Genomic DNA, 23,361 nt, shown 5'->3' on the forward strand with positions numbered 1-23,361 from the left:
TCACACAAAAGACAAATTTTGAGAACTTCAAAAAAAAAAAAAGCTAAAATATGCCTCCTATGCTTCACGCTGCAAAAAAGAATGATTCTTCTATCGCCACAGATATATTACAGCCAATGTCTTGCTGGGTGTTCAAAATTAGTATTTTGAGGAAATCCAGAAAACATACAAATGTCATTGAGAGGAGTCACAAATGTGTACGCAATTGCAAGACATTATACTATAAGGCACGCAAGGCCCTGCTATGGTGCCACTGGATCCACTCTGTCAGGTGTAAAAGCAGCAAATCAGGAGGCTGTTATAAAGATTTAGTGACAAGCAGTGAGAGAACAAACCAAGCACTCACCATAAAATCCCGACCACCCACAGGCAAAGTTGCTGACTTGGTAGCCAAACCATAGCCTGGCTTGGGGACTGTACGCAGGGATGAGACCACTGCAGAGACCAAGTTAACCATCAATTGCATTTCAAATACTTTGTCTTGAAATAATGAGAGCAATGCGTCACTCCTTGCACTGGCTAGCCAGAGAACTTTGAAACCCACATACACCAGTCACCACATGACTGTGCAACAACAACACAGCAGTCTGCCCACTTCAATCCTACTTCACTTTTGCTCACAAGTACTTGCTGTTGGGCTGGTCTGTTCATACTTGTATAGACCAAGAAACTCTTGCTGCTAGCTCTTTGCCATGACAGCATGAACTAAATGGCAAAATCAGCCTTTGCCTGATCTTATCTCACAGTGAGGGTATGGACAGAACACAAAGTACAACTGGATGGTGTTTATAAAATGCACTAAAGACACCCAAATCAAGCTATTGCTGCCAAGTACAAATTTGCATCTCCTGATGTGTGCAAAGAAATAGATGCACTGCCATACTAAGTGTTGCCTCAAGCACCCAGTTTTTCCAAAGCACAGGAAAAAAAACAGCTCTCTCATATGCCCGTGCAATAGTGCATGGGGGCAATACCAATAAGCATTTCAAGAAACTACAACATGGTGGCAGAGAACATGACTCATCCAGCTTTTCCCAATGCACATGTGCACATATAGGCACAGCAAGCACTACGTTGATGCTGTTACGGGACGCTTATTTGTGGTCCTGTACGTTTTGCTGTGTGTGCACCACTCCTGCATATCTTGTTGGGTTTCTGGAAGCATCATCCTCATGTGCACAGTGGGACGAAGGCCTCTCCCAATGATTTACAATTTACCCTGCAATGCACAAGCTGATTCCTTGTTATGTTTACATCATCCTACCTCCTCAAATGTGTTTCCCATCCATTCTGTTGCTCTAACTGCATTGCTTTCACTAGAATGTCGGGGGCTATCCACTCTGCTGTTTTCTTGTTATGCATTCCATCAGCTCATACTTCTGAAGCAACGTGGTTTGGCACAAAGTGTGTTTGGATTGTTGCATAAGAAGACTCCAAGTCACATGAACCACCGAGCAGATGGCTGATGCTTAAAGCAATGGGATTGTAAGTGACAAGCTGTACTCGTGTATTCGACAGTGGCTGCCATTATGTCATAATCATTGGTTGGTCAGATCCCGTAACAGAAAATCTGAAGGATCTTTTGCGGTACAGCATGGTGTCAGCTACACTGCAAATAGAGGGGCACAGTTGCACTTACTGGCAGGCACATGAGAAGCTGCGACAACATAAGTAATTAGCGAATACATTAAGCTCTATGGAGACATTCGTTGCAACTATGCTTTAATCATCAGCGAGTATGCACCGTCAAGTTTACACCGTACATAGCTGTGACACTTACTCAAGCAAATACTATGTCATTATAGGGCGCAAATAAAAACGCTTGCTCTCCACAGTATGCACTGCCTGTAATTCAAAACCCTGTGTCAGCCAAATTTCAATGGCACAAATACAGTCGGGACTTTTAGGGGCGCATATACTGAACTACCGACATGTATGCGCAGCACAGTGCTATACTTTGGCACAATTTTAAAATGGCTTTCAAGTAAGTGCAAGTGTGCACCTGCATAGGCAGCATGATAGGTTTAGTTCCCTCTTTCCACAGACAATCTTGCGGATGACACCCACCACTTAAACGTGGCCTTCTCACTCTACTGTCTCTCTAGTTAGTCTGGTTCCCGGGGCCATTTTAAGCGGCATAGTGAGGATTTTTTTTTCTAGATAAGATATGTTCTTGTTGACCGTTGCATCAGGGCTAGACAGGTAGGTCATCATTTAGTATTTACAATGTATTCCGTTAAGGGACTGGGGTGCAATGTTCGAAGAAATTGGGATACATCAGTCAAGGTTCGTCAGGAATTTCGGAATGGTCCAGATTTCAGCAGCCAAGCTGCTCCACTCGGTTCAAGGCAACTGAAATTTGAGCACATGTGATCTTACAATGCTCCACTGCAGTGGGGAGCCATATGACTTGAGGCAGTCGTTCTCAAGTGACGTCAAAACTGATCATAATTAATGGTGCTTGCATTAAGTTTATGCCAGGTTAGAACATTTACCATTCAATCTCGTGATTACCAAATTACGTACATACTCATTAAAGCATAAAAGTCATAAAGTCATAAACAGAAACTTAGCTGTCAGTGGCCCTGTTAAACTAACTAGCTCAGCAAAATAGATCCTCTTAGGCCCTTTAAAAGTTGTGAAAATGCCATTCAATCTTTTGGAACAAGTCGTGGCACAGGCAAAAAAAATACTTATTTGGTGGAGCAGTCTTTGTCACATGTACAGTCATAATATGACTTGCAACACGGGAGCGCGTGGCTACAACATGCCACAACTAAATTACATTTTCTTATTTGGGATCATCCCCAAATTGTATGAACAGTGCTTGGTTGTGGAAATAACAAACAGCGGAAGCCATGGGTGATCTTAAAGCTTGTGAGGCCACGCATTCCAGTGTTGAAAGTCATATTGAGTGCGACTGTACATCCATACATCAGAAGACAGCCCTAGAATATACTGGCTAGTCTGCCGTGCAAGGCCCTGTCCACGCCACTGATGCATGCACAGGGAGCGCTGACATCCATTGTGTCTAACCACTCATTTTCATTCTCTTCGTGTGGGCAGAGGCTGGAACCTCTTGATCCGGCCAAGCATTGCATTCAACGTCGTCTCTCGTAGGGACACGGTTGCAATCCCATTAAAATCAGTGGCGCATCCAGCCACTCATTTAAAAGTACGCGTTTGCTAGAAACAAAACCAAATGGTGGAAGATTCTGACTTTTTTGTATTTAGGAGTTACTGTTATCACAAGGCTGCCATTATAATATAAACACTATTAACTTATTCTCACAAAGGTACCAATCAATAGTATGATCAGTTCTCCCCCGCGTAAACAATTCTGAGAATGAAAACATTATTTCAAATATATTTACTGCGCTAAGTATCTGAATCACAATGTGTTACGGAGAAAAGAAAATGCAATGCTATTCTCATTTTCAGAGAGTACATTCATTACAGATATCAAAAGATTTTTTTTATTTTTCCACAATAAGCAAAGTTTATAATATTTCGCTCGAATGAATTTACTGTCAGACAGTATAATGACACGACAAATAAAATGTTCCTGACACTGGCTGAGACATTCACAGCAGAAGATTGGCACAAAATGCTACCACTAATGTGCATCAGCCGAAGAACCGATATATGGGATCTTTTCCTTTCAAGACTACTTGCCACGAAGTTCGAAACTATAAAATAAAAAGTAGGTTGGCTTTCATGATTTGCGTTGTATTTCGCTTTTTGCCTCCTCCGTTGAATCTACATAAGTTCAGTCTTTAGTAACACTGTTGCAGGCAGGAGAGAGAGAGGACTCTTTATTGAAAAGCAGACAATTTAGCTGGCATATGCAAATCGCTGACTTGCTACTCTGCGTGGGAGACAGGAAAAGAGAGAGAGAGAGAAAAAAGTGACACAAAACGTTATAATAGAATCAAAGTAAACAAAAAAAGAGTTTTTTTGTCTCTTGGGCAGGGAGCGCGAAATAGGCGTGATGTGTGCATTGCAAAAAACAGTTGACAATAATCAGGATCTTTACCGTCGTACACAGCACAGAAAGAAATGCTATTGTACTACTGAAAATGTTTTGTTGTCTTTATCACCATTTCGTGTGCTCATGAAGGGCACATTTGCGGCACAAAAAATGTTCAACCAGATGTGTCGTTCAATGTCATTTTGTCCACAGCTCGCCCACCCCACTTGTTTCGCGCTGCTTAATTCTTTTCTTTGCTACTTTTGCTTTTCTTGAGGTATAGGGGCGACTCTCTCAGAGCAGTACAAGGTGCTCGAAACCCGTCAAGTTTCCTGAACAGTGAAAACACATGATGCACCTGCACTGCTTACCGCATTTCTTTTTAGTTTGCCTTGTCAAGTTTAGGTTCCGGTACAGGTTTCCCTTTCGCAAGCAAGGAGCGAGCACACGTCTTAATTAAAGATAATTAAAGAAGATAGACATGCGTAATAAAAAATAAGATGGCTAGACCATGGAGAAAGAACCTAAAGTGTCCCTCCAAAAAGCGACCATCAATGTACAGCGGCTTTGCGCGAGAAAGCAGAAACAGATGGGTTCATTCCTAGTTCAGGCTGAAAGCCGACCAAAAAGTGAGAAGGTGGGCGCCCAAGCTGGAGCCATAAAGCACCATTACTTGTGTGTACACAGTATCACCTTTGTAATAAAAGGAAACACCACAGACATTTGACGTGAAAATGTAAGAAAACGCAAAATCGCGGTTGTGCCGCCCGTATGTGGGAGTCGCGGAAGGGGCGCCTGCTCAAGGAACTCCGAGTGCTCGCAGCGCCACCGGCGCATGCATTACCAAGCGGCCGCGGCAGAGAGTGGAGACGGCAGACTAGCCAGTATATTCCAAGGACTGTAGCTCAGGGTAAGCCATTTCCACCACATTCCAAGAACATTAAAAAGCCTTCAATCAAATCTAAAAACAAATAACAGTTGCAAAAGTGCAAACTTGCAAATTCAAAACATTCAAAACAAAATTCGACATTAATTGGCAACTGTAGTACTTGCAATTGTGCACTTAAATATGTCTTTTTTTTTTGTTCAAGAAATTGTTTTTAGGATACAAATAACTGGTTTGATATTCCAGTGAAATCAACATACAATGATTTCATAAAAATCAGAAATGTCTGAACATGCTTGGATAATGTGAAGCGCAGCAGCGACGACTCAGTTCGGAGATAAGAACGGCACTTGCAGGTGGGTACGCGTTGACTTTCCGTGGCTGTTTCACATACTTTCGCTGTCTGCGCTCAAGCCCCATTAGTCAAAATAATCGTCGGAGTCTGCGCTGCTGCCACCATCAAAATATTCTGACTCAGACTGTCGGAATCCGCTGAAATTTGCTGTTTCCGAGAGGCAGGTGCACGCGATGTTGACGCCATGTTTGAAGCAACAAGCGCTCTGCCCTCTTAACTTAAGTGGCACTTCAGAGCTCCCTCCACCGTGGAAAAAAAAAATAAACAAAAAGCGATAGAAGAAAAATAATCCATTTATATGATGATGCTAATTGTCCGCAACAGTGATGCAACTGACTGAAGCTGTTTTGGAGCAGGAAGAAGTGCATTTTTTTAGCAGGAAAAAGGGCTTTTTTCGCATATGCAACACAGAACCCCTAAACATAACTGAAAAACAGCAGGGACCTTCTGTTCTTCTGAGAAGCACGTCTCATGTTCGTTTTAGTTGCACATTTGGCATGAGTAGAACCACTACAGTTTGTTTCACAACCCCAGCGTACCAGTGTTGCTGGAACAGACCAAGTTTTCCGTTAGACTGCGGTGTTTTTTCAGGCTGACTAAATAAAGGTGGAGAGACTGTGGTAATGATACTTTATTTGACAGTTTGCGTGCTTTAAACGACCACTACGGTATTTGTTTTATTATTAAACAAAAGCTAATGAAGCCTGCAGAAACTGCATGTGGTACCAGTTTTCAACTTTCACCGGCGCTACTATCGTCATTGCATCCACCAACCAGCGTTGTGGGCATCCCAACATCAATGGAAGGAGACTGAACGCAGATCGAAAAATTCTGTTTTAAAAATTTCTACTCACTTTCCCGAGAAACCACTGCAAGGTTGGACACTTCAGACGGTACACGCTTTCTACTGCAATACAAAACAGAAAAGCGATGAAGGATTGTAGACCGTCCCTTTAAATTTCTCCCAGTCAGCGGATGCTATTTTTCATCGGGGGATATACAGAGGACGCTCATGTTGTGTTATAAGTTTAGTGTTGCAGGAAAATGGTCACTACTACAAGGATTCTTGATCAAGTTCCATTCTAAGTTGGCAAAAAGAGTAGGAGAGCCAAGCACCAAGTCTATCGATGAATATGTGTTATGAAATTTAATGTTTGACGGAAGCCCGTCTGGTCGGGATGATACATGGTCAAGGTAAAAACCCCGAGGCACTGCGCCGACCAAAGTGAAAATTAAAACACAGAGAAAAAGACGTTTCAGCTCCCACATGGGAGCCATGTTCACAAGTTAAATGAAAAACATGTGTCAAGCAGTTCGCCTTATGTACGCTTGAATATGTGTTATGATGGACATTGTAATAGGTGGGCTCTTTTTTATTTAAGAGGCACGCACTGGAACACGGGAGAAATTGTTCTAGTAGTCGGCCTCTCGCATCACAGCGGGTGTCAGAGTGTTGTGAGCACTGAAATCACAAACAACGATATAGGGTGCCAAGAGCTGATCAATGAGATGATGAAAATTTGTGTTTATAGTTTGGTGGTACATATATTAGATGCGAAGCAGCTTTTGCTCGGGGCTGTGTCCGGTGGCGGTGGTGGCGTCCGTGCTCCACTGCGCATGTGCCTACTCTCTCTCCCGTTCTCCTCCTTTGCGCAGGTGTTCGGTCGCCTTCTCTCCTCCCCTCCCCCGCGCTGCAGCCGCGGCACAGCCAAATACAGCCTGTAAACCCACTCTCTCCTCTCTCTCCCCCATTTCATGTGTATATTGCCACGCCCACTTTTGTCCTATTTTGGTGTTTTTTGGGTTTGACTAGCAAGGGCGATTATCAACGCTCGACGCTGCCCGCGAAGCAGTGTTCGAGAGACTTCTCGATTGTAGTAGATCGTTTTGTTAAGATTTGGCGCCGCACGCGAATGTTCCAGCTTTATCGAGAGATAACGCCGCCACCAGCGATATCGCTGGAAAGTTCCATAGCACCTGTATAAAAACAGACGCACTTGACCGCTTGTCAGTTGATCGACGGTCGACGCCCTGTTCGCCGCTATCATTGTACAGCGTGTATTGCTGTAGTTCTAGTTCTCATTTTCCGGCCACAAGTTCGGCCAAATAAACAGTTTCATCCTGCAAACGCCGACTGCTGTCTTCGTCGACGTCACGACCACGTGACATCTGGTGGAGGTGCTGCTTCATGATCCGGACGCCACCGCGGAGCACTGACCCAAGCCCAAGCCGCGAAGAAGACGACTCTAAGGTCAACCCGGATCCTCGAACCAGCCGCCGGCAGAAGGGACTACAACCAGAGTATGGGCTCCTTCCCGAAAACGCCAGGCAGCCGAAGACCGTCACATCTACCGCCGAGACGATGACAGACCCCCTGCCACCTACAACGGTCGTCATGCATCAACCGAGGGAGCCGCCGACATTCCGCGGATCACCATGCGAGGATCCAGAAAGCTGGCTGGAGGCATACGACCGGGTCTCCACGTTCAACAACTGGGACTGCGACGAGAAGCTACGCCATGTCTACTTCGCCCTTGAAGATGGCGCAAGGACCTGGTTCGAGAATCGAAAGTCCACGCTAACATCATGGGACCTCTTCCGCACCGGATTTCTCCACACCTTCACGAGCGTCATCCGGAAAGAAAGGGCTGAAACCCTTCTCGAGACCCGTGTACAGCTCCCCAATGAGAACGTCGGACTGTACACCGAAGAAATGACTCGCCTATTCCGCCATGCCGATCCAGCCATGTCCGAAGAAAAGAAAGTTCGCTTCCTGATGCGGGGAGTGAAGGAGGAACTCTTCGCCGAACTTGTGGCCGGAAAATGAGAACTGGAACTACTTCCGGCAACAAGTGGATCGTCGTAGCAACTGACTACCTCACCCGCTACGCCGAGACAAAGGCCTTGCCCAAAGGCAGTGCCGCCGAGGTAGCCAAGTTCTTCGTGGAGAACATCATCTTGCGTCATGGCGCCCCAGAGGTCCTCATCACAGACAGAGGTACCGCCTTTACTGCGGACCTAACTCAGGCGATCTTAAAATACAGCGAGACGAGCCACCGCCGCACCACCGCCTACCACCCGCAGACCAATGGCCTCACCGAGCGTCTAAATAAGACCATCGCCGACATGCTGGCCATGTACGTCGACGTTGAGCACAAGACGTGGGACGCCGTCCTTCCGTACGTGACCTTCGCTTACAACACGGCCGTCCAAGAAACGACGCAGATGACGCCGTACAAGTTGGTTTACGGAAGGAGCCCGGCGACGACACTGGACGCCATGCTACCGAATGTCACCGACGAAGAAAACCTCGACGCCGCCGCTTACTTACAACGTGCCGAGGAAGCTCGACAGCTCGCCCGCCTGCGCATCAAGACCCAGCAGCACACCGATAGCCGTCGCTACAATCTGCGACGACGCTTCGTGGAATACCAGCCCGGCGACCGCGTCTGGGTCTGGACGCCGATACGCCGACGTGGCCTTAGCGAAAAACTCCTTCGGCGATACTTCGGACCCTACAAGGTTCTTCGACGTCTCGGCGCTCTTGACTACGAGGTCATCCCGGACGGCATTACGAACTCCCAGCGACGCCGCGCACGGCCTGAAGTCGTCCATGTCGTGCGTCTTAAGCCGTTTTTTGCACGTTAGCGAACCTGGGGACTCTACTTTTACCTTTGTTATTGTAATTTATTTATGTATGCACTTGTGTTTTTTTTTCCTCTTCTTTGTTCTTTCGCAAGCATCGGGACGATGCTTTTTCAGAGGGGGGCAATGCCACGCCCACTTTTGTCCTATTTTGATGTTTTTTGGGTTTGACTAGCAAGGGCGATTATCAACGCTCGACGCTGCCCGCGAAGCAGTGTTCGAGAGACTTCTCGATTGTAGTAGATCGTTTTGTTAAGATTTGGCGCCGCACGCGAATGTTCCAGCTTTATCGAGAGATAACGCCGCCACCAGCGATATCGCTGGAAAGTTCCATAGCACCTGTATAAAAACCGACGCACTTGACCGCTTGTCAGTTGATCGACGGTCGACGCCCTGTTCGCCGCTATCATTGTACAGCGTGTATTGCTGTAGTTCTAGTTCTCATTTTCCGGCCACAAGTTCGGCCAAATAAACAGTTTCATCCTGCAAACGCCGACTGCTGTCTTCGTTGACGTCACGACCACGTGACAATATAAGCGCGCGTGCTCTGTTGGCTTCCGTCATTCTCGCTTCGCTCCCGTGCAGATGAGTTGTAACGCCAGTGTTGGCGCCACTCGTTCACTCGGCGCTAACAGAAATCAATGCACAAACACAACGTAATGATAACACAAACACTAAATACAAACCTCACACACTAACAGAAACGCCGAGTGAATGTAACGGAAACTTGGAGTGAGCCCCAATGCTGCTTCGCATACCCTCATGGTTCCCTTGAGTGGGAGATGGTGTAATTTTTTACTAATTTATTAAACAGAATAACACTGCTTCGAGTGCCGTCTGAAGAATAACAGGTTGGCAAGGCACAGATTTGTCCACAATAATTGCTACACCACTGGACGAAGCTGTTGCCTCGTCATGGTCCTTGCAGAATATAGCATATTGTCACAGAAAATTTGTTTGCGAAGACTTCAGATGTCTCTGTTGGACACACAGCACCTTGAGATTATATTTCTGCAATCGTTCTTTAATGTCATCAAGACTGTGGAGAGGACACCTAACATTCCAGTGTAATATTTGTGTAGCCATGTGGAGTGTGTTTTTGTGCCGTGTGTCTAAATAGACAACCATTGCTTACACAACCTTTTAGGCCCCATAATTTCCTTTTTAGCGCACTCCGTTGAGCTGCGCTGTTCCTTTGGCGTCTGAGGCATGACGTTGTGTCCATCACCTAAGCGGAGGCGCTGGATGCTCACTCACGTAAATCGCGAGCAGCTGCTGGAGTCTTTGGGCTTTCTGCCTGAGAAGAAGGCCCTGGGCCTGCAGACCTGGAGCGCTGCATGCCCTTTGGAGGCGGAGCAGCACGGGCTGCTTCCGCTGAAGAAACGTATGATGCCGTGAGGGCAGAAGAAGCTCTTGCCAGACCACTGTGTGTGTATCGCGCTGCTGCAAAAAGCCGTTGTGGTGCCACCTCTGTGCGTGCCACAATGGCATAAGACGGTTTGACAAATGAAAATCGTTTCCATGCTTCATTAAAAGATGTGTTTTCTTTTACCTTTAGTGTTATTGTGTCCTTCTCTCTCTTCCACACAGGGCAAGAGCACGAGTACACAGGGCGATCTCAGTTGCAGTTAGAATAATGCGGGTCAGAGGTGCAATCCTCGACTGCATGTTCTTGAGCACCGCATTTTGCACATGACATGCGGCCACAGCAGCTTTGTGAGCTGTGACCAAACTTCTGACACGTCATTGACACATCATTGCGCCTTCTGACATGTCACTGCGCCTTATTTTGATTCTTTGCACTTGGACAACATTCTGATCTTTCTATCTGTCAAGGAGTTCACTCTCGGTGAGATTCAGGAGGTCACTGTCGGATACCACACCATGTACTGTGTTCAAGGAACAGTGGGCTGTTACACTTACAGGTGTACTAAGAAACGATGTGGGAGACCTGAGCTTGTCAAGTTCGAGGAGAAGGTCTCTACTGGCCATTCTTGTGACTTTGTAATCGGCTTCAATGGTGTCTGTGAGACACTTTGAAACAACGAAAGGTGACACAGCTCATGCTGTTATTTCTGGACATTCAGTGTGGATGATATGGAAACGTGGAAAGTTATCAATGTTCTTTGCATTAAAGGGCCCCTAAACCACCCAAAGGTCGAAATTTAGTTGTGGTGGGGAAATTGTGCACGAGTCTACAACGAACACGTAGCCATGAAAATTTTTCGAAACGGTGCCTTAATAGCGGAGTTAGACGCGTTTGATCAACGAAACGCGGCTACCGATCCTTTCGCTCTTTCCTTCGCTACCCTCCGCTCGTCGGCTGGTCTCCTCGCCCAAAGCCGCTTTGCCCTCCTGACTGAATGCCCCTTCCAATCTCACGTGACATACCGTCATCGCTGACGCGCTCTTCGAAACAGCATGCACTTCCGGTCCGTCGCCGCGACTCCGTCAACTCCATGCTTCTCGGCTAACCGCTGTTGTTGCCATGCCGGCCCGTGCTCCTACGAATCGTGCCGGTATGGACCCTGTGTTGCGCGCATGCCTTCAAAGGATCGCCAACATGGTAGAAAACCGAAGCCAAATTCTTGCAGCAGGAGTGGGTCGTAATGGTAGTCTTCGGCAGCGAAGTGGCGCCCACACACACGTACAGACGGAATCACACTTGTCTAGAGCAGCTACCGTTTTCTGCAAAAATATGCGAAGACCGACACCATAATGATACCTAACATAGTCATACTGCAAGCTATGTCATTGTGCTATAATTCAAGCATCAACAGAAGCTTGTAGCTAATGTGAGGTAGCAGTGGCAAACAACAACACCGTCCACAGCCACGCGCTCCACCGCTCTAGACAAGTGCGATTCCGTCTGTACAACATTGTTGCGCTTTGACTGTGCTGTAACTCTGATGCACTCAAGCCAAGCATTTCGCAAGGTGACATCCCGAGGTAACGTGTCACGTCTTTTCGTTTTTCCAGTCGGCGCTTCTGCAGCCAAGCACCGCACACTAATGCATGAAAGCCATCGCAAAACACTGTCGGATTCAGTCCGCGCAGCTTATCAGACCGCTAGGCGTGACTGTGCTGGTACGCTAGCAATTTGGCAGTTGCATTATGGCCTGCTCACACTAGTGGCACGGCAGCTCGCTGTTTGCCGTTCTCAGGCTGCCGTGCGCAAACAGTTTCATTCACGCACGTCAGCCGTTCTTTGCCGTTCGAAGAATAGGTCCGAGACCCATTTTCGAGCCGTTCTCCGGCTGCCACAGAGCGACTTGGCCAATCAGCAAAGGAGGAGCCACATCGGCATGCTGCGTCGTCTGCTTTCAGCTTTTCGCGTCGTCTGCGCGTGCCGTGGGACGCTTCGAGCTGCTTGTTTCTTGCTCCGCAATTTTCATGCTAGAAGTTTGGATGTCTTCCGTGTCGTTTCCAGGCATGGTTCTACCAGTCAATAGAATGTTTTAGTCTGTCTGGTATTAAAAAAAGCGTCACGTCAAACCAAATAACGTGTCCCCAAGCTGGCGCCAGGTCAAGTGGCGCCAGCTATGGAGGATCAGAAACAACTAACAAACACGCAATCTATGTCCTCCGAGCATTCGGAAGCGCCCATCTTGACTCGCTAAGCCTACAGCATTGATATTATTTGAGTATGGCTCTGAAAAACGGGGCCGAATTGGCACGAATACTTTGCTGTCAAAGCTTAAGGACATGAATCTAAAGCAAATTGAAGCATCAGTTCGGAGCTTACAAGCTACAGAGCACACGGCGGCCACTGGATAGATTCAAGGTGGACGACAACCACTTTTGACAGTGTGGCCATGTTTTTCGGAGGCGTGAATGCCTCTCCTGCGAAGCTTGCCATGCACGTTGGACAGCTCTCACGCGTGCGGCGACGGCCGACGTTCAGTGGCACCGCACCGTTGCAGCAGGCTTGCCGCTAGCGTGAGCAGGCCATTGGGCCGCAGTTGCCGATTCGCAAGCGCGTACACGCAGGCAACACGACGAAGGAACAGCAAAGCGCGGGCAGCTGCTTGCACACTAACCGGAAGTTGTAGGTTCTTGTTAGACCAATCACAGCATTGCCTGCATAGCACATGACAGATTGAACACACGAGGTCACACACGTCACTAGGCAGACCGGAAGGGCCCGGAGAGGAGAAGAAATTGTTGCTTGGAATTTGTGGCGCGCCCGCGGCTTTTAGCACTGCCATGTGTGGCATCGTTGATCGTGACGGCATTCTGCACACGATGCGCGTGTTTATTGAAATGTTTGAAAAAATATTCGAGGTGGTTTAGGGGCCCTTTAAGCTGGAAGCTTTTATCGGGGCGCCCTTTTTTAGAAAGGGGGCAATCGGGGAGGTGTGGAAAAGAGGTTCAACACATGAAAGATTTTTTGATTTCAGTAGCGAGGCCAGGCGCCCAACATCGAGCCCAACAAGGGGACGCTACAAAAGCCTGCAGGTATCACAGACGCCAGCTGTACGAAGCTACTATAACCTGATATAGCACACCTCAGGTTGGATACTGAACACCAGGTTCACCCTTGCCGCAAGGGAAAACGGGAGTAAATTGAAATAGACCGGACAGATCAAAGGTGAGAGGAGAAAGAGACAGGAAACGGCAACTGCCAATTTCCCCCGGGTGGGTCAGCTCAGGGGTGCCGTCTATACGCAAAGCCAGGGTCAAAGGGGTGTGTTGCCTCTGCCGGGGGGCCTTAAAAGTCCAATCACCCGGCGTCGGCTCAACACTCAGGAACACCTTTTCCCCAGACACGGTTAAGGCACGCACAGCTAGGCGTGAGAAAGGGTCAACCCCCCCTCCACCCCTTTGGCTCAGGCCCATGGTGACGCTACTCACCAAACGCTTGCTTGTGCAGACGCCCCTGTGGGGAAAAAGCTTGTTCTGCCAGGCTTCCTCCCTGGGTATCTACTAAGGGCACCAAATACGTTTGTCAATCTTCTACTCTCGTCACCCTATTTCAGACCTTAGCCTCATCTCTATAGGAGTTTATACCTCAGATGAATTTCTGTCATCTCTCCCTTCTAGCCTGCTGACGCATTCTTTGGCCTTGCGATTTGACCTTGTAATATTGATAAGATTTTCTGCAGTGGAGGAATCGTGCAGAAGCCCCCATGCTTATTTCTGCTTCTTCCAAGCTTTGCGGCACTAGTTGTTCCACCAAAGGACAGAACATCTGCATACCATACCACTTATTTTGGATATACATTTGGCAGCGGCATCAATTACTAAAGCAGCAAAATACTCCCCTGAAGCATCAATTCATGACGGGATACTTAACAAAATTTTTTGCCGCTGAGATTTTCAACCAAATTGAAAGACTGGGTGTTGAAATCAGTATACACAACCTCCATTTAAGGTAGAAACTTGTGGAAAATAATTAATTTATTATGTTTTTCACAAACTGCTGTGTCTAGCGGTCGCGCCGTGAACTAGAGGAGGTGATGTTTAACGTCCCTGGAAACGGGCGTGCCAACCTTGCCATCCTATGTCTCCCACTACAGTTCCCCTAGGATTGGCACCGGGTGGGTTGAATACAGCCACACAAGGGTGGGGCCGTCTTTGTGCAAGAGGGATGCATCTGCCACGGGGACAAGTGACATCACGTCGGTCGAAGCACTAACAATCATCCAAAAATATGTGAAATAAACTCTGCTTATCGGAACAGTCTCGTCTTCCGAGTAGAATTTCAACGTTTTCTTCCTACTTTCGTTTATTATCCCTTTAAAGAGATCCCAGTCCACAAGATACTATTTTTAGAGGCTGGAACTTCTCACAATCGGCTGTATCATGCTTCCACTGAGGAGCCTGAGGTGTAAATTCGTGCTCTTTTGGTGTTTTCAGCAGGACTGGAAAGTGGTCGTCCCATAACGATTTTTATAATAACAATTGTTATGGTTTAACGTCCCAAAACCATGATACTGCGTGCTTCTTTGCTATGTTTGTATAACTGGTCCAGTGCACGTGTGATCGCTGTCTTGCGCGGGCCGCGCTAGAATGTCTGGGAACGTCATCATGTGACGTCACGTTATGTGACGTCATAATGACGCTACATATTTTGGTGATTTGTGACGTCATGATGACGTCGTATGGTGACACCATCACGTGACGATTATTTTTTGCATCACTCGTGTTGACGCCGCCGACGTGAGACGCCGACGGGCAATCTTTCCATTTGATGGGGCATCTAGGGCTTTCGCCTTCATAAACTACATAAGTTTTGCATCCCTAGCAAAAATTCCCAATAGAAAAACCAATAGCCTATTGGTTTATGAAACACCTATTGGTCTATTGGTTCTTATTGGTCTATTGGTTCCTATAGGTCTATTGGTTCTTATAGGTCTATTGGTTCTTATAGGTCTATTGGTTCTTATAGGTCTATTGGTTCTGTATAGGTCTATTGGTTCTGTATAGGTCTATTTGTTTTGTATTTGCATATTTGAACTATATTAGCCTATTAGTAATGTATTAGTTTTGTATCTGTCTATTTGCCATTCATTAGCCCATCACAAATGGTCTTGCATAAATGCGTCGTTGGTGTCAGTTTTCATGCAGAAGGCCCACAATGTGGCAGCGCCCCTGCAATGATAATCACAGTGGATGAATGAGGCATATGTTCAAATATATTCTCATAATCAAAACTACAAGTGCTTCTTCTGGCCCTTGATGATGTTGGCGATCTTGCGGGCGACTATTTTGCCAAGGCAACTATGTCTTGTGTCAATTTCTTCTGGACTGCCTCATCCGCACTCGAGGAAGTGCCTGAAAGATTCTGTAAATAAACAGAGCCATGAAATCAGAAAACAGTAACACGTATTTAATTAAAGTTTATACCTTTGAAGCAATGTATAGAAAGTAGGCGGCACAGTGAGAAATTATCTAGACCTTCATTCGCTGCACATGTTCACAATGTTGCAGGAGCTGAACTATAGCAAAAAAACTGAGTGAAATATTACACACCCAACTGTGGCTTATTGCGTGAAAGAAAACAGTATATCGGCAAAATTTTGCGGCAAAAAAGGAAGGAAAAGAAAGGGGCAAATATTTTTTTTTTAATTAAGCAGCGCCTTATCCCGTTTACACGCTTGCGTCCTGTGTTTTTTGAGCTGTACCCAAGAATGAACTGCAAACTCGTCCTTAAATTACAGCAAACTCAATAATCACTTACTATCTGTGACGTGCTCTTTTTCACGATGGTGGTGCGACTATCATACCTAAAGCATGCCACTAAATCTCAACTTAAAGATGGCATGAAATAAATTAAGCTAGGGTAGATTCACGATGAGGCAACAGTAATATGTAAGACTGTAGTAAAGGCAGCCTAGATTCCATATCATTGCAAGCCCAACACAGCAGTCAGGCTACAATGAGTTGGATATAACACACGTGCTGCATGTTACGTGCTTATGCAATTAAGCCAACAACATTAATAAATCGCACCAGTGTAGTACATATGCTATGGACATTTTGTATAATGAATTATCATGTGGCCTTCATGTGGTTCTTGTGACATTATGTCGAACAAGTATGATAAGCCGATTGGTGCGCACTACAACACACAAACCGCATCGACTAGAGCGTTTTACTATGAGGCGATAAACGCGTTTTCGGCTCAACATGCACGTTGTAAATACTTACAAAGGGCTTGCGAGACTCCAACTACACTCACGAGCGCCTGTCCTTTACCTCTAATCTATGCTACGTTTTTTGTGCATACTGACAAACACAAAAACAAACTGCAATAATATATGCGCTCAATCATTCAACTTCTATTAGAGCGTGTGCACTTGCAATCGAGGCATCGCTGGTCTCGCTGTCATCAAATACCGGAGACAAAGGACGAGGGACTTGTTATCCCGACCTTTGGGCTTCGTCCCAAGTTTGGATACAAAAAGAAAGGTGATATCAAATAAATACTAAATAGGAGTAAATACCATGCCCACTCAACTCACCAAACAATCGGAGCACATGGGCCTTGAAGTATAACCCTGCCGCTCGTCTTGCCATTATTCTTGGTGCCACTTTGTAGAGTCGAAATCAGTCGAAATCCAAGACATTTATGGCTCAGAACGTCTCCATCTGGTGCACGCTGAACACAGTCTTCACGTTATCATCGCGGAAGCACACTAAAGCAAACACCGTGTAAGCAGGCTTACGTGAAGCATCGAGATCACACAAAGCGCGCGCTAAGGCAGGCGACAGCCACAGAACGTTTTGGCTTAGCTTGGCCGCAGGCTGGGCTTGTCTTTGTATCGGCCAAGCGCGGATGGCACGCCAAACGCACGGTCGGTCGCGTTTGCAGATCCACAATTCTTTCTCCTGTATCTTTAAAGCACTACTTATATTGCTTAGCATAAATAGTTATAAACTTTACATATTATCCAAAGCTTCTCTTAAAGCTTAGCACATGGCTTAGCCTGCTTAACCAAGGAACGTGTAAAAAAAAATGTTCACACATGCAGCGTCGCCACGCCGCGCACCGTCTCACTTTTTTTTTTTTTTTGTCACCTGGCTGGTTCTATGCCGGTTGTGATCTCATGGCGGTTTCTTTATTATTATTCTGTGGTGTCTGTGTTGTTGATTCCTTCGCAAGTTCTTCTTTAGCGTGTTTTACTCACGACCTCCTCTTATAAAGGAGGTCGTACGCACGGCAGGTACGGAGACACCGTACCGCCGTGGTCGACACGCAGCCTTGCTAACTGCACACGGTGTCTCACGGTGTACGATTAAGCTCAATCGGGATCAGGCTTATCAAAAGTGAATTGATCCCGTCTGCAGCTTGCGTATAATAGCCAATCATGATCAAGAAATTTGATCGGGATCGGGTCCGACGCGCTCAATCAGTCATAAGATATTATGAACAGCTACCAATAGGCGGTAGGTGTTTGAACAATAAAACTCCTGTTGGCCTTATACATCGTCTGTTAGTACATTAAGAAACCAATAGAAGTACTTATTTGACCAATACAACTTCTATTGGTCCAATAAGACACCAATAGGCAGCGCCTATTTGACCAATACAACTTCTATTGGTCCAATAAGGCACCAAAAGGCAGCCCCTATTTGACCAATACAACTTCTATTGGTCCAATAAGACACCAATAGGCAGCACCTATATGACCAATACAATTTCTATTGGTCCAATAGGACACCAATAGGTGATGGCTATTGGTATCTATTGGTACCAATAGAAGTCTTATACAACCAATACAGCTCCAATAGATGTCCTATAGAACCAATAGCGATTTTCTATTGGACCAATAGAAAATCCTATTGGTATTTTTGCTAGCTTCATAAGCTACATAAATTTTGCATTGCCTCCGTGATCGGCCCACCAATCACGGAGGCAATGCAAAGGGACCATGTCGTGTGAATACGTCATCATGTGATATCACGTTATGTCACGTCATGGTGATGTCATAATGAAGTTACAAATTTAGGAGATCTCTGACGTCATATGGTGACGTCATCACGTGACGATTATTTTTTGCGTCATTCATCTTGACGCCGTCGAGGTCAATCTTCCCGTTGAAGAGGCATCTAAGGCTTTCACCTTCATAGGCTACGCGACGTTTGCTGGTGGACTAGAGAGAGTCAAATGCTGCGCCTGTGTGCTGCATTTATGTTGGCAATAAAATTTTTTCAGTCGAGCTTGCGTTCCCCTGACGCAAACACAACGTTCTAAAAAGGCCAAATTTATTTCTGCCACACTAAAACTCACGTTGGGCCTCTCCAACCCCATGTATTTTCTTGGTGCCTGATTTATTTACGTGGGAAAGATGCCACCCTGTTGGCGTTAGACACGACACTGCTGCCAGAATTGCTGGGGTACTCTCCAAATAATTACTATCCTGTTTTGCGGCTGCTGGTTGCTGCAATAACTTCTATTTTATTCACCGCTATTTCAAGTTCATGCGGGTCCTAGTTCACAGCCGACGTTTGCAGAACAAGTCCGGCAAACGTTACTGTATTTTCTTTCTTTTCCTTGGCGTTGCATGCTACTACATGCTCGGTCTCGTAGACTGGTTCTCCTTCCACCAACAATCTTGAAGTGGTGAAGCTTTGGTCTATGAATTTGTTGATGACAGAGAGCGGCAAATTCACTGGAATGCAAAGGGATCGATAATTAAGGAGCATTAAAAAAAGGCATCGTATTTGCTCACCTTTTGTGTGAGCAAAACGAAACGAATGCACTGATTAAAGAAACAGAAGCAGCGGCATTCACCTGCTGAGAAGACCGATCAATTCGTAGTGCGAGACAACTTGTCAAATGACATTGAAACGTACACGAATTTAGACCGAAAAAAAAAAAACACTGAATCATAGGGACGGCACATCACAAAGTTGCCATAGGCGGACCGAAGCCATATTTTGTAATAAAATTGTTTTTGAACTGCTCTGATAGCGTCCGCACAACAGTAGTTGTTTGTGTACTCACAAAGTCTCATATTTTGCGGCCTAAAGTTCACAGCGCGGGGCCAAAACGCGCTCGTAGCAAAAGCGAAACCATCAGTACGAACATACATGCAGACGCTCATACGTCTGCATGTATGTCATACGTCTGCAGACGCACCGTCAGTCGTCGCGAACCCGTGCGATCGCTGGCTTGAGGCTTCTTTCTGTTATGCTCCGTTTGGTTATACAGGCAGTCTACTCTAACGAGGTATTTTACATAGTTTGCACTCAGCGAGTGACTACCTTTCACGCAAGAGGCCGGTTCAGGGGTCTCCAACGCGGTGACCGCGTGAAGCGGGTACTCGGTTTTCTGCAAAGAGACAGCGACTGTAGGCTATCTTGTGCTTTCAGTTCGTCAAAAATGATTATTTTGACAGTAAAGAACACAGTTCCTTTCGAAAGTACTTACAGAAATGCCCTGGAAGGCTTCCGCGAGGTGTTTTTGTAGAGCGCTGACAGCAAAACCTATGGGGAGCGCGCCGGCGGTATCCTACCTAGCACGCAATCGAGGCGCGTCCGATAGAGGGCGACTCTGTAGCTCCTCGCAGCCAATATCTGAGGAAAAGTGTCAATGCGTTCCCACCGTTCACGTGCTCTTCCATAAACGTGAAGCAAGGAAAATTCGATATCCCAGATTTCAATCCGCGATGTCCAGAAACAGAAGTGACAGACATTTTAGCGGCACACATGTAGTTATTACTGAACATTGCTTTCCTTACGTGCCGTGCGACGCTTGAAACGAGCTATCAGCAGCGTTTCTGGAACAGACGACGTCCGCCGATGAATCGCCGTCGCACTTTCTCGCTACCAGGCCTAGATGTTACGAGCCTCTGCGGAGAGTGCGTTTTGCTGTCGAGCCGATTTGCAGAACAGGAGCTGCATCGGCGCCGTGCTTGGCACCGTGGCTTACTCGGGACGCACGCGTGAGTGCTATTTATTCAGCGGAATAATTCTTGGTCCATGGCTGCAACTTTGGCAGCCCCAAGATCAAGCTGCACATGTTCTGACGCGCTGCCCCAAACCCGAGACTTTGGCGTAGTTTGGCGCAATTTTCATCGACATTATTAGGATGGTGCAGTAAATACAATTTGGCGCACTTTGGCGCAGTTGGCGCAGGAGTGGAATCACTGCATATATCAGTGGCGAATCCAGAGGGGGGGGGGGGGGTAGGAGTGATGCCCCCCCCCCACCCAAAGCCTGCATTCCCCGCGCCCTCCCTTCAATGCCTGTCGTCCACCTCCTTTGTCAGCCTCCCTGTTGAGTTTGCCCCCTACGTCAGGTTACTTTGCCTACCGCTGCCATACCTGCCAAGTTTGGAGGAACGGAATCCGGGAGATCTACTCAATGGGGGGAGGGGGTATAAAGTATGCCAACCGCGGGGGGGGAAGGGGGGGGGGGGTACTGCGATAGCAATTATATGAACACTGTCAGCGGGATTTTGCGGTCGCCGCTGATCTGTACAGAGTCCAAACCGATAACATTGCTTACGCATCGTCTGTTTCACGCACGCGTAAAAGCGCGCTAGCGCTAGGGACAAACTCGGTTGAAGCAGAGATGAAACGACCCGGCCGTCACCGTCGCGCGAAGGGCACGTGCGATAACATCGCTCTGCGTGCGAGGCCTGTCGTCGCTTGCTTACCAGTTATTTCGTCGGGCAAGGGACCATAAGGGGCACCGGTGGGACGGGGACGGTCGCGAAAGCTGGCGAACGCGCTATCTCGACAGACATCGGTAACGGCTACCCTTTTAAGTGCTAGACTGCGGCGCAACGTGCACAGCTACTTCATGTGCAATGAAACTGAGTTGAACCTTTCTACCATCGTTAAAAAAAAAGAAGAATCCTTTCTACTACGTGGCCAGACAACTTTGCTCATGTGGCCAGACAAAGCACTGGACGCGCGGGGCAAAACTGGATTTCCGGGAGATTTACCTATGACCTGTATAACCGGGAGAAACGTTCAAAATCCGTTAGTCTCCCGGGTAATCCGGGAGACTTGGCAGGTATGCACTGCCCAAATAGGGTAAGCAGAATCTTGTCCCCGCTCTCTACCTCTCTCCTCATCGTTCCACCCTTTCCTGCTTCCCTATGCACATTTCCAATGAAGGCTTCTTAGGTGCCGCCACAATCACCTCTGGATTGTTGTAAATCTACGTGAACCTCCCAAAATGCACTGCGTAGGCGGTGGCGTCAGCCTTTGTACTCCCCATCCCCCCTCCCTGATCGGATGAGGGAACCCCCCCAGGTTATCACCTGGATCCGCCCCTGAGCCATACATAGATAGGTCATCTCTCTTACTGCAGCAGCTGCGTTTCTTGAAGGAGTGAGCTGCTGGTCTACATTCGTATAAAATTCCTATTTCTTGCTATCGGATTCATTATCTCGCCCTCGCGGTAAAACTGCGACTCTTTTTTGCAAACATGCGACGGTTGTTGAAGTTGCGCGTTCATGCAGAGCAAATGGTTCAGCTGGGCAACATGGTAGCATCGGCGTCGCACTGCTCTGGGCAATGCGCAAAGTTTTGATGACGAGCCGCGGCAGCACAATAACTTCAATTGCATAGTGCATTAAACCTGAATTTGTCTCATCTTTACACAGACACTCTGGCAAGGCATATAATTGTGATTGCTGCACCTCAGGCTCAACAAAATTGATTTTTTTTCACGCAAGAAAAAAAAAAAAGAGTTCTTTGAGGTGGCTGCGTATTAGTCGACCATTTTGTGGCATTTTCAGTGTACAATGAATGCTTTGGTAACTATGCCTTGTATGAAAGGTCGAATTTCAGTTTAACAAAGTTTCGATAGAATGAAGTAAAGTGCCGCTTTTACCAGCTTCACTATATTGAGATTTAACTGTACTACTCTGTGCTATATAAATGGGATTAGGTTATTTTTATTTTTTTACGTGCATGTATACTAGAGTGTGACATCATCGAGCGACATCTAGACATAAAACAAGGTTCCGTTTCACCCAGGGAATATTAGCAAGAACATTCAGGGAATTTAGAAATGTCAACTTGATAGACACCCTGCGAAGGTCGCGGGTTCGATCCCAGCCGCGGCGGTCGCGCTTCAATGGAGGCAAAATGTTAGAGGCTGTGTACTGTGTGGTGTCACTGCATGTTAAAAAACACCAGATGCTCGAAATTTTTGGAGCCCTCCACTATGGGGTGCCTCATTATTATGTCTTGGTTTTGGCACGTAAAACTCCAGATACGGTTATTACTATTTCAGCACTTCATGTTGGGATTACATCATTCACCAACACTGATGAGCTTCAAGTGAGAAAGCCGGTGTGAATGACAAGGTAGCCTACTTTCACATTCACAATTAAGGTGTAGAAAAAGCGACCAGAGGACGGCACATCAGAAAGCAAAAGGCCTGAATGACAAGAAATTTACGTTTTGAAGCCATAAATTTTTTTTGCTAGTGTTGGTAAACCACGAAACGCTGTTCTTGTGCTAGTGTGAAACAACACCTGAGAGCAAGGAATCATGTGATTCATGCATCCATGTGGCATAAAATGAAGCAGAGTGAGCCAATAAATACCACTGCCAAGCGCTAATGTCCATGCTGTGCTCGTCTGCCTAACTTCCCCTAGTGCCAAGAAAGCCAGTTATGAAGGCACAAAAGTAAGCTAGTACCGATACACATATACACTGATGCAAAACCACGCTGCCAGAGTTTACTTGAAAAACTAACGGAGTCGTCATGCAAGCCCAAAAAATCACTGAGAAAAAGCACGCGTTCTGCAGTAAAGACGGACAGAATTCGGTAGTGCCAGTCAGTGATATTATTTGTGGACATCAAAAATTATTTTTTCGCTTCAAACAAAATTTACAGGAATAAAAATTTCCACATCACAAGAGAAGACGTTGGAGTATATAAAGAACCCTCTTACATATTTTTATTGCGAGGGCCTCAACGCTTGATTTACGAGTGAATCTCACCAAAAAGTAATTTTTTCTCAACTTTGCAAGCATTTTTCTCAACAAAGGCTTGTTTACAAAAGTTGACAATATTTTTAGCAGATACTAC

At 46.5% G+C, this 23,361-nt stretch overlaps 1 protein-coding gene across 2 annotated transcripts in view; it reads right to left on the minus strand.

Annotated features, from left to right (window-relative positions):
• LOC119379499 (actin-binding LIM protein 3) overlaps positions 1 to 23,361 on the minus strand; it is a 618,577-nt gene that overhangs the window by 133,699 nt on the left and 461,517 nt on the right. For both annotated transcript variants that reach the window (XM_037648800.2, XM_037648799.2), the window contains one exon: positions 347 to 435. In XM_037648800.2, the coding sequence (XP_037504728.1) occupies positions 347 to 435 (89 nt within the window). The remainder of the gene's footprint in view (positions 1 to 346; positions 436 to 23,361) is intronic.

Source organism: Rhipicephalus sanguineus, chromosome 1 (assembly GCF_013339695.2).
Source record: "Rhipicephalus sanguineus isolate Rsan-2018 chromosome 1, BIME_Rsan_1.4, whole genome shotgun sequence".
NCBI classification, from domain to species: domain Eukaryota; kingdom Metazoa; phylum Arthropoda; class Arachnida; order Ixodida; family Ixodidae; genus Rhipicephalus; species Rhipicephalus sanguineus.